At 33.3% G+C, this 12,360-nt stretch overlaps 1 protein-coding gene and 1 non-coding gene across 2 annotated transcripts; both read left to right on the top strand.

The window, feature by feature from the left end:
* The first annotated feature begins 459 nt into the window (after positions 1-459).
* On the top strand, positions 460-6,960 carry LOC149423357 (chitinase-3-like protein 1). The gene is made up of 7 exons (XM_089632965.1): positions 460-577; positions 2,188-2,474; positions 3,372-3,479; positions 5,006-5,266; positions 5,595-5,772; positions 6,237-6,385; positions 6,826-6,960. The coding sequence occupies exons 1-7, from the start codon at positions 487-489 to the stop codon at positions 6,958-6,960; spliced, it is 1,209 nt and encodes a 402-aa protein (XP_089489091.1). The 5' UTR covers positions 460-486.
* Positions 6,961-10,657: 3,697 nt separating this feature from the next.
* TRNAL-CAG (transfer RNA leucine (anticodon CAG)) lies at positions 10,658-10,741 on the top strand. The gene has a single exon. It is a non-coding gene; the product is annotated as a tRNA-Leu (tRNA).
* Positions 10,742-12,360: the final 1,619 nt, after the last annotated feature.

Below are 12,360 nucleotides of genomic sequence, written 5' to 3'. Positions count from 1 at the left end.
GAAAACTTGAAGCAGCAGGTCTAATACAACCCCGTCCAATGTGGATGGTAATAATTAGTCCCTATTCTGACATCTCTTTCCAAATAGGTCGTAAATCAGTTGTTAACAAAAACCTACTGAATGGATTATCGACATAATCGTAGGATTTCCTGTTTTTTTAGTAAAATTAACCCATGATATGTAAGCATGATAAAAAGCAATCGAGACCAAAATTTGATAAGATGGATTAGCCGAACATTTTTTAATCATCAAGAATAATTCTACAATGATCGGCATATGAATTAATTTCTTTGATAAGTTTATGTACAACCAAAGAAAACCGACATTATCTTTTCTTTAATCTTTATCAGAATTGGATTAAAATTATCGGAATCGATAAGATCGTAAGTGAGATATCATTATATTAACCTTTATAAAGTCAAGTGAGATATTTAACAGTCTATTTCAAGTTAAATTTAGCAAGCTGTTACCATTTTCTCTTGGAAAATGGGGAAAACTCTTAATTTGTTGGTTTTAGGCGCAATCCTTTCTCTGGGGTTGGTTGATAGTGTATTTTCAGTGGATTGTCCTAAAGATGGTAAATAATTCATAATTTCTATTATTCGCTTTAATCTGCATTTTGGCAACCTTCGTTGTGAATTATTTTTCAAAACTTGTTACAAAAACACTGTGAAAATATTAAAATACTGCTAATTTTTAATCTCATCAAATTATTCGTAATCCTTTTCTTTAACAAATTAATTGGTAGGTTTCCTAACAAACTTTCAGTAAAACAAGAATATGTTATCGCGATGTCGGAACACGTGTTCATAAAAATTATAATATTTTCGCATTTCGTCATTGTATATGCAGTATATGTAAATGCATGGGTATAAACACGTATTATATTAGGAATGCACTAAAAGTTTAATAGGAAACGTGCTGCAATCCCGTTTTTTACAGGATTTTAATAAATCAGCAATATTTGATAAGATAGGGAATGGGACAAGTCGTGATAAATTAAAGTACGTAAATCCTTCCATCCTTCATCAGCTTCCAATAATTGTTCTCGAATAGCTCAACATCATTATTCTTGTACGCAGTACGTTAAAAGCCATTTTAGTATATTTTAATAAATAATAGTAATAATTATTAAAATATAATATAATTTAACTAACGTGAAAAGGTTTTATTCAGATAAGTACTACGCTTAGCATGTATCGTCTATAGTGATTTATTTTTGGGGTATTATGTCGTGTTGTGCTACTTCCTTCATTAGCCTACGTTTCGGACAGCATTACAGTGTCCATCATCAGGGCAAACGTTGGCTAAAGAAGGAGGTAGCGCAACACGATATAATACATTTCAAGAAAAAAATTAAGGTGGATTCAAAAATGAATGAGTGATCTTTCATTTGTATGGTAGATTACTCAATATATGTATAATCAAATAGAGAGATCTAGGTACTAGAACTAACACAGATTTATGATTTTCCGAAGTCCAACTTGATTGTGAATTGATATAAAACAGAATTCATATTCTTCGTATGGTTGGAAATATTTTGTGAACGCCGAAGTGGGATGATAAAACATAATTAGTAATTAGTTATAAATACGCAGATTGACGTTCTCTGTGGTCGAGGGGTAGGCTCTCGACTAGTAAGCCGGCGGTCGCAGATTTAAATCCCGGCGTGTGCAAGTAAACTTTATTTCATTAATTTGTGTTATTTCACAAATTAATTAACAAACTTATTTAAAATGATACATAGTATATTTGCGGCACGTTCTGGAATGAAAGATACTCACAGTACCACCCTGGTGTAAGACCACCATTCAGAATTGAAACGTTCTTTGAAATGGCTTTAGCCGTGCTTGGTGACCAGATCTACATAGCCAGGTATTTTCCCACCATTCTATTCCCTATCTCCTTCTCTTCCCCACTACCTTCAGTCTCACAACATACCTTAATTGGGGACGATATAGTCTCACTGGCTGCAGATAGTTGGAAGCAGATAAAACTCTTGTACGGTGTCACATAAACAGAATAACCAATAATTTTAAACTTTAAAAATTGACAAATCTTATTTGTGTCTACCATGAAACTAAAATGTACTCGTATTAGATGAAAATGAATTTGGCAAGAAAGGTTAAAATTTGAAAATTTAAAATAAAAATGTCCAATCAACTTTTATTCCTTTTGTCCTATCAGGAAAGGTGATGTTCTGTTATTATCAGAGCTGGGCAGTCTACCGCCCTTCGTTCGGGGCCTACAACGTCAGCAACATTGACCCCACCCTGTGCACCCACTACGTGTACTCCTTCGCAGGTCTCAGCATCGAAGGTCTCACCATGTCGCTAGACCCCGTTAATGACCTTCCAGAGAACGGTGGCATGCAGCAGTTCTACTACTTCAGGATGATGAAGGAGGACAATCCGTGCATCAAGGTCCTGCTTTCTGTGGGAGGGTGGAACGAAGGGTCTGAGAAGTATTCAGTGGTGAGTTGTACAATACAATCCTTTGCATCGCTTTCTCACAAAGTCGCTGAACCCCCCTAAAGAACTTTCAAGACGATGCGTGCTTTAGTTCTGCTTTTTGGTTTCCCTTACTAAAATATTTAATTACGATAAGTCCAACAAATTGTTTATACAACAGACGTTTTCGTGTTTAACCTCATTAGAGAGATTCCTTTTGGGGTAAGAACAACAAGTCGAATTTAATGTTTCAAAGTCCCAATCATGTCTAATTACGTCAAAAGGGAATAGAAATGACAATCATCTAGTCTCCTTCAGTGGAAATAATCTTCCCAAAATGACTTCCATTGATATGCTTGGTGTAAATCTAAGGACCAGTTGTTTCACAGAATCTGAAAATTCGTCAAATTTCAAAGATGATTTCCTAAGTTCTGTGAATGTTCAACTCAAATTCTAATATTATTAAGGGTCAGTTGTTCCACAGAAATGAAAAAAAACAGAACTTCAATAGACTTTCACAGAACGTGAAAATTAATATTAAAACTTAATGAATTGTTCAAATTTTGTGAAACATCTGGCTCTGAGTGACCAGCTCAGGCTTTCAAAAGCTGGGCGTACTGTACAGGGCAGATACTATAAGTGTAGTACATAACTGCTGACCCTGTACAAATAGCAAGTGCGCCTTTCTGTTGAATTTGGCAGCCACCTCTGGTGTGGAGCTCCAAAATACCTTAAAAACCCTTCACTCTATGCAGAAACGTGCGGTCTATTTGTTAGATTCCCCTCTCATAACAAACGGATTGTAATCCTTTGAGCACAGGCGTCAGGTAGGTATGCTGTCCTTGTTCTATTCAAAATATAATTTAATTAAAAATATTCATAATCCTGCAAACTTTTAATTTTTTTTTGTTTTCAATATAGATGGCCGAAACAGCTGTAGGCCGAGAAAGGTTCACTGACCATCTTCTGAGGTATTTGGTGTACTATGGTTTCGACGGAGTGGATATGGATTGGGAATATCCAGCCCAGGTAAATAAATACACATTTCAAGGCGATGCCATACGTAGCAATGCAAAGTCATGTGTTTTTGGTTTGAAAATTTGGTCGCCTAGAAATGTTTCAGATGCTTTAATTAAATACTGCGAGTTTAATACATCTTGGCCTATAAAATAATCGAGTATTTTTTAGATAAATCTTTTTGTAAGCCCAGAAAAAAATAATGTAAAGGCCTATGAAAACTGCTATAAAGTTCAAAATCTCCTACTAACGAACCCATTTTCGGTTATAATTTCTTTGTATAATGTGGAAAATTAAGTTATTTATAAAATGGATCGGAAAAAAATTAAATATTTATGCCTGAACATCCACAAAATAAAATAAAAGGCACTTTTTGGCCATGTTTTTTTCTTGCATAAATCAAAACAGGCGGATTCAAACCTTATCGCCATCTACGTGAGGGTTATTATAGATAGCGGCTCAATTTAAAATATTACACGTCGTAGTGCATCGCCTTAGCAAGTTTTTTTTTCTAACCCAGTATTATCTTCCTTAATAATATATACCTAACAATACGTTAATCATTCAGAAATTTCATTTCCCATCAGTATTCTAAAATGGTCTATGTAATATTATATTGTTCTGCACACAGACATAGGAATTAATAGACGAGAAGATAATGGCGAGGGGTAAAATCAACTGTTGAAGAACGAAGGGCGTAAGGCTGACTGTGATTCGTCAATAAATCAATCTGACAGTAAATAGGCATCTCGCATTATAATATCACCATTTACTTCTTAAAAGTAAAATCTGCTTTTGAATGAATAGACATTTTTACATGGGAGCGCAAATTACTCGCCACGTTATGAACAAATTTGCGAAGTCCAAATTCGGCAAAAAAATTCGGTTGTATTTTCAGAGTCGAATATTTCGTTTAAGTATTTAGTTAAGACACTTTTATAAATGTTCATAATTTACTTCCCAGCAACCAACCAGCTTTGTGTTTCGCGTCCAGACGTTTCTCGATGTGATAGTATAATATGTTTCTAAAACTGATCTATATTATACGATGTGAATATGCTTAAAATAAAGTAAAATAATGCTTATATATGGAATGTAATACGACAATTGGGTTTATTCTCTTTTTCACATCTATTTTTACAAGTTTTCATAGTACAAGTCAACATTTTGCCGTGTTATTTCGTAAAATGAACCGATGATGCCTCGACCATAGTTCGCACAAGAATGATGACGTCACGTTTTCAAATTTCACTTGAGGCCATACGCCAGCACAGCCGGTTCCAATGGAACCGGTATGGGGAGTGGGGATAGTACGCTTTTAATCACTTAGGGCAGGTCTACTAATATTCATATGTCTATGGTTCTGCATTAATACATGTTTCTCAAATGATAACTACAATATTTAAACTAATCTCCAATGAGCCTCAAATGCGTCGAATCAACGACGTTTTGTTGATCTTTCATTAAAACGTAGCCAAATAATATATCTAACACGAAAGAGGATTCGTAATGACGATTATCCAAAATACTGTTTTCAGAGAGGTGGCATTGCAGTCGATAGGGTTAACTTCGTGACTCTTCTGAAAGAAATCAAGGCTCGTCTTGCACCAAGGGGTAAGTTACTGTCGGTGGCTGTAGGAGCTGCAGAAGCCCTGACTGATACTGCTTACGATGTCAAAAACATCGCTGATGCAGTGGACTATGTCCTCCTGATGTCCTACGATTACCAACAGGAAAATGTCACGACATACATGGCACCATTGAATAAAATTTCAGGAGACTTCAATTCTGGCTCTGTGGTAGGAATAATACTCGTTTCTTTACTAATTTTAATTGTTATCAATCATCATATATACTCGATAGCATTAATGCATAAAGACTTGAATTAAAAATGTATCAAATAAGGCGTGTTTGGTAATAAAGATAATCTGTTTTGTACAAACTCAATGTATCTTTGTTTTGTGCAGTAAATGTTATCGTTCATAAACGTAAGTGCTTATACAATCTTTTCTTGGAATCAATAAAATATTATAATGCCTCTAAAAGGATGGCTTTAAGCACCGATTCAGCAAAAAACATTGTCGGACATACCGTACGATGCACGATGTAAACTTGTTTATTTTTTAGATTGGCAGTGTGCAAAAATGGTTGAGCCTTGGATGCCCAGCTTCCAAGCTGGTTTTGGGAATCCAGACTTCTGGAAGATCTTACACTCTGAAGTCTCCAAACTCTGACCCTAAGAAAAACGTACCTGGAATGGACGCCAGTGGACCAGGAAAACGGGGACCTTTCACTGGTATTGACGGTAAAGTAAAATTAATATTTTTCTCTAAGGGACAACAAGCCCAACTATCAATTTCACAACTTGACTCGATTTTTTAATGTTGTTAAGGGTTAAACGCATTGAGATAAAATCAGGTGATAGTTTACCCAACGATAATATGAAATGTAAAGATTGTTATGTATATACCAACCGTTAATATTACATGCTTAGCATTCATTATATCTAACTTAATTTTTTTTAAACACATCGTGAATACCTACTGCTTAAATAACCATCACACCTTTTAAGGCTCTATTCAAAGAGTTATTCCATCAAAACCCTGATTTCAAAAAATCTCATAGCTTTCCAGTCATAAATAAATTTTACTAAGAAAACCCCTCTAGAGGAAAAACCAAAACACTGAATATGCCTGTAACAAAAATATCTATTATACTTACACTAATGATTCACCAAAATTCGTAAATATACCAATGATTTAATTCCAGGATTCTTCTCATACTACGAGATTTGCGACATGTTGATTGAAGACACTGATTGGCACTTTGTGTCAAATGACGGAGTGTATGCCAGTAGTTATGCTACCAAGGGGGACCAGTGGATTGCATACGAAGATGTAAACACCGTCCTTGTAAAGGTAAGCCATAGTTTCGACCAATAATTTAATTGAAAAAAAATCTTCTTTAATCTCCGCAGAGGTATATGCCAACTTGGTTTAATGGGCAGCATTTTTTTTGTTTTATGGACAAAACTTTACATCTTTGCAAAACATCGTGATTAGTTCTCTTGGATAGTTCTGAAGAGCCAAGTCCTCCAAACATCTGGCCTTGTATATTATATTTAGAAAAACTGCTGACATTGGTCAGAAAATTGTTGGTCTCATGCTATCCAAAGTTTCAGACATCCTTTTAGAGCATTGAGTGACTTAGTTTATTTTGTTTCCACTAACTTATCCTTGCCTGAACAAAGACTACGCTTCCTTCCTTCTGATCTCTCTCTTTAGAATGAATAATATCTCATTATGTCACAAGTGTTTTGTTGCAAGGTTTACTTCATTGGCCCCTTTTTCACTTGCAGAGTAAGTATGCCGCCTCACAGAATCTGGCCGGTCTGTTGGTGTGGACTTTGGACACTGATGACTTCCGCAGCTTCTGTGGAGAATTCCCCAATGTTCTTCTGAGGACCATGAAGGGAGGTCTGGGAAAGAAATGAAGAGTTCATTATTTATAATTCCGGGTGGCAATAAAATCCGTGTTGTTTTGAAGTGGAATAAATAAAATTAAAAAATGCAATGTAATATTTTCATAATCCCTAAATAAAAGTTTTTAAAATATCAACAAAAGACTTTCCTATTCAATTGAGTTTACTTACCTACCTCACAAAAAATCTTGATATAGTCAAGCGACGATGGTGACGGGTTGTTTCACAGAATTTGAACAATTCATCAATTTTTTTTATATGTAAAGGAAAAAGTACATACGTAATACGCCTAAATTTTTAATTAGAGAGCTAGGTATAATGCCAGTAGCCGAAATAACGAATGGTAATATTTTTATAGTCTGAGAATGCCAAATTCTTTTTATTTCATTTCCTAAATCTGTGTATTTTCTTATTTTTTCACTAACAGATTTTTGAATATTACAGGAATTTGGAATAGCAACATCAATGATATAAGTTATTTTTTTAATTTTGTCATGTAAAACTATATCGGGTCTATTATGACTAATCGCTCGGTCTGTTAGTATAGTTTTATCATAATATATTTTATAAAATTCGTTTTCTAAAAATGAATTTGGTTCGTAATCATAATATGGTACTACATTACGGCAGTCAATCAAGTTATGTTTAATTACCAAATTTTGGTGAATTATTTTTAAAACTTGATTGTGCCTAAATGTATACTCGGACGGTGCTAATATAGAACATCCCGATATAATATGTTCTATAGTTTCCGGAAAAGCCAAACATTTTCTACACAAATCATCAATTTGATTTGTATCTTTGATTATATGCTTTCTATAATTTTTAGTATTAATGACTCTATCCTGAATTGCAAGCATAAATCCTTCTATTTCTGCGCTCAACTCTCCAATACTCAACCATTTGTTTGACTTAATTTTGTCAACATACGTTTGGTTGAGATAATTGAAGTGTTTTGCGTGTAAAATTTTATTTGACCAGGAATCTAATAATTCCTGGTTGGGATTTATAAAAATGTTGGCATTCTCATCGTATAAATTTAAAGGTGTAATATTTCTATCTGCCTTGCAAATTATTTTGTGCATTTCTGAGCTATGAGCTTTCCTATGGAAAAAAGTTCTTAGCATTTCTACCTGATTATGTTTCAAAGAAGTTATTTTGACTATACCTCTACCTCCTAAATTTCTAGGTAAATTAACTCGTTCTATAGCTGAATTTGGATGATGGCAATTAAACTTTGTTAGCGTAGTTCTAATTAATCTTTCTAAGTTATCTAAATCTGTATTAGACCATTTAATTATGCCAAATGAGTACGTTAATAGAGGTATTGCCCAAGTATTTATTGCTTTTACTAAATTTTTAGCAGATAGATTGCATTTTAAAATTTTCCTTATCCTAGTTTGAAATTTAATCTTAATATCATTTTTAATACTACTATGGTCTAATCTATTTGATTGTGGGTATCCTAAATACTTATAAACCTCATCCCTTTTCATACTAGTAATTTGGAAATTTCTAAATATACTCTCGTCCCCATCTACAATTTTGCCTTTCTCTATATGGATCGTTCTACATTTATCTAAACCAAATGTCATTTTGATATCATCTGAAAAGTTTTTAACTACCTCGATCATTGTCTCTAAATTTTGTTCAGAATTCGAAAATAATTTTATATCATCCATAAATAATAAATGCGAAATTGTACTACTCTCCCTTGTATTACCCTTAACTTTTATTCCAAACTTGCTTTTAATTAACATTTTAGATAGAGGATTCAATGCTAAGCAAAACCAAAGAGGACTCAATGAGTCTCCTTGAAAAATCCCTCTTTTAATTGAAATGCCCGGTATTACTATTTTCTTACCTTTTAAATTGATAAGTAAATTGGTATTCCAAAAGGACATAATATTTTCCAAAAAGCTAATAATAATGGGGTTAATTTTATATATTTTTAATACTTTGATCAGCCACGAGTGCGGGACACTATCGAAAGCCTTTTGGTAGTCTATATAGCAAGTATGTAAATTACGTTTTCGAGTTTGAATCTGTTTTAGAATTACAGAATCGATAACTAATTGTTCTTTACATCCCATATGTTTTCTGCGACAACCTTTTTGTTGTTCAGATAAAATATTTTTTTCATCTAAATGAGTATATATTAAATCTGTTAAACAAGAGGTTAAAATTTTGTATATTGTCGGTAAACATGTAATGGGTCTGTACTGAGAAGGATTATTAATATTTTATTATTATTATTATTATTATTATTATTTGTATTAGCATGTATATATATATTTGTATGTATACTATATTTGGAGAAGAAGTTGCTTTTTAAGTAGAATATTTATTATTCATATATTGATAATTTATCTTTAAAATATTTTTACAAATTGCTCAAAGCACGGTTTTTGTCGTTTAAGATTCTAATTTCCTCAGGGAGTTGATTGAAAAAGGTTCTTCCTTTGTATCTATAGTAATTTTGTGCAAAGGAAGTGTTTAATTTTGGACATGGAGATATGTATTTAAGTCGAGTACGGTTTTCAGTTAAAAATTGGTACTTTTCTTTTTCTTTTATGATTTAAACTAATGATTTAATGTACAGATCTTAAAAATGAGGCAGTAGAAATTCTTCGAATAAGTGTTCTGTTTTTCTTTGTTGTTTCAAAGTTTATTTTCTAGTTCTGTGAAAGTTCTATTCAAGTTCTGTTATTATTTCATTTTGTGAAAAAAATTGGTCAATAATGATTAAACAACAGAACCTTTACAGGACTAGAAAATTAAATTTGAAATATGTATTATGATTTGTTCAAATTCTGTGAAACATCACGTTAAATGTTTACAACTAGAAACATTTTATCACCAAAAATTGTTCATGAAAATGTTAATGAGGTCTCCTAATATTTTTTCATGTAAAAGTATAGGTAGTAATAGTTTTTCGGTGTCGAAAAAAATGACAAAGTTATGAGCTTTCAATATGAACTTTGGTAAAACGTATGAAATGGTATCTCGTGACGTCACAATATACATAATCGAATGACTACTGCAGTACCGCCGAGCATGTGCCGTGATGTCATACGCTTTTCAGCCGACCGCAAATATCAACATATTGAGGGCTTATATATATTTATATTATCTTCTTTACTATTCGGTATTTTACAAAAATTCTAAAGTTATGTCCTCAGGCCCAAAGATACTGGGTGCGTAGACTGCATAGTGAAGTTAATCTATTTTTTGTTCATTCTTCCGCTGCCTATCAAAAACAATTTAAAAATGTAATCTTTATTTGTACATCCCAGTTTGAAAATGACTAATATATATTATAACTTGTCTACAAACATTCTTACATTTTATTCAATTAATATTATGGCTCCTATAATTCAGCTTGAATCTATCAATTGGTGCAGATTTTTAGTTTCCGGTAACGCATTATAATATTGCATTCCTCTTTGATCCATCCAGTACAACACTTTCATAAATAAATCACTCACCACTACACAAAAATTAACAAAGGCAAAAAGTGCGATTTGGCGAAATAAAAAGGTATTATCAAACTCGCCTGCCATCTTGACAGGATTGAGCGAACACGGAACAAATTGCAAGACAGACGAAATTCAAAGTGGTTGAGTCAAAACAGGACTTCGGCACGCTCAGTTAAAAATGTTTGTGAGAGGTTAGATTTATATGTCTTATTTTGATAGCCAATCGTATAGTCAGGATGGCCGAGCGGTCTAAGGCGCTGCGTTCAGGTCGCAGTCCACTTCTGTGGGCGTGGGTTCGAATCCCACTTCTGACAACGATTATTTTTGTCATTATTGATAATAATTAGATTTTTAAATTACAACAATATAAAGCTTTCTTTAATTTTGTCACACAATAAAACAATTCATTCCTCCAGCAGTTCTCCAAAAGGGAAACAATTAATATAACAACTGTTGACTTTACGCCAAAGCTCAAAAGTTCGCAGCGATACAATAGATGGCACACATGCAGAATTTCGCTGAAAAGGAAATATTATTTTAATAATATAATATATTTAGACGTTTTGATATTCTAGTAATATCATCGAGTGGAGGGTTAGATAAATAAAATTTTATTTTTATTTTAATTGGTAAGGTTGTTACATACAGATGAAAAATGTTTGTTTGTCCAACTAGTAGAAAATACCAATTTAGGAGAGGCAAAATTTAGATAAACTGACATACATATTTTAAAGAGAAGAAAGGGAAAGAAAGAATATAAAATTAAATGTGTTTAAAATCTTAGCAGTTGATATTTTATTACCAAACTTATTAAAATAATAATTAGTGATCCTACCTATTTGCGACATCTGTACAGAGAGCCGTAACAACTTTTAAAAGTGTATTCGAGAAGCTTTCACCGCCGACGGTAGATGGCAGGCTACTCAGCATTGAAGTATGTATACATAATATTATACATACATGTATAATATTGCCCACGATATAAAACCCATAACAAACTACATAGTATAAGAAATTAAGAAATGTTATTTGTAAGTTGAATAATTAATATGTTCAGAAGGTATTCGCTTTAAAAAATATAGAAAACCATTCAATTTTTGACCGTTTTCTGATTTTGGAAAATTCTTCTAACGACCGTATATCAAAAGAAAAAAAAGAAAATGTTCTTTGTGTTATAACGAAATTATTTACCTTCAGTTTACAAACAGTAGTATAATTCACCACACGTTCATAGGGGGCGCCATGTAACGCCGCGGTGAAATTTATACACGTCGTAATACAATAATGTATTATAACTCGCAGACCGAATAATACTCATAATAACTGAATACCCCCTCCTCCATTTCGTCTACCATCCCATCTCATTCACGGTGGTCATAACCAACACCAATACATTCAAACGAATGAAAGGGCCTATTCTTGTAATAGAACCAATGGTTATTTTCCAATAAGTAAATGATTTATACATTTGAATTTGAGTGAATGAATAAATACACGAATTAATGAATTATTTGGAATCTTGGACGTGGAAATTAACCCACTTCCCCACATCCGATCCAGCTTAAGCTTGGCATAAAGACTATTTGTCGAAAACAATGCATTCTGTAGACACGTGCGCACACGCATTTCTATGAAATTGGATGACATTATATCTCGGTGACATCCAATAAGGATTTGCCTCAGTTCCTTGGGAGGAAGGTTCAATCCTAAGTCAAACCATTTTTTTTTATAAATACATTTTGTGCTCGCAAAACCCGAAATGTAATCGACCGATATCTCTGAAAATTTCTAAGTTTGTTCTTATTAGTGCCAGCAGTGTTTAGAAAGTGGTTTGAATGGTAGGAGAAGTCGGGGACGCCCGAGGAATATCTATGCACCGGAATGAGGTACGGAGTCGAATTAAAGTGGATGTAATAGTTTTTTTAACAGTAAC

Source organism: Hesperophylax consimilis, chromosome 6 (assembly GCF_061612785.1).
Source record: "Hesperophylax consimilis isolate HC1 chromosome 6, BYU_Hcon_1.0, whole genome shotgun sequence".
Taxonomy (NCBI): Eukaryota; Metazoa; Arthropoda; class Insecta; order Trichoptera; family Limnephilidae; genus Hesperophylax; species Hesperophylax consimilis.
The sequence above is the reverse complement of the archived record's forward strand: the minus strand, read 5'-3'. Positions and strand labels throughout refer to the sequence as shown.

Bases quoted from the DNA above. Each gene is read 5' to 3' on its own strand.
- LOC149423357 (XM_089632965.1), top strand. From the start codon at position 487: ATGGGGAAAACTCTTAATTTGTTGGTTTTAGGCGCAATCCTTTCTCTG. The intron at 3,480-5,005 runs GTAAATAAATAC...TACTGTTTTCAG, and splicing joins ATTGGGAATATCCAGCCCAG to AGAGGTGGCATTGCAGTCGA. The intron at 6,386-6,825 runs GTAAGCCATAGT...TTTCACTTGCAG, and splicing joins TAAACACCGTCCTTGTAAAG to AGTAAGTATGCCGCCTCACA.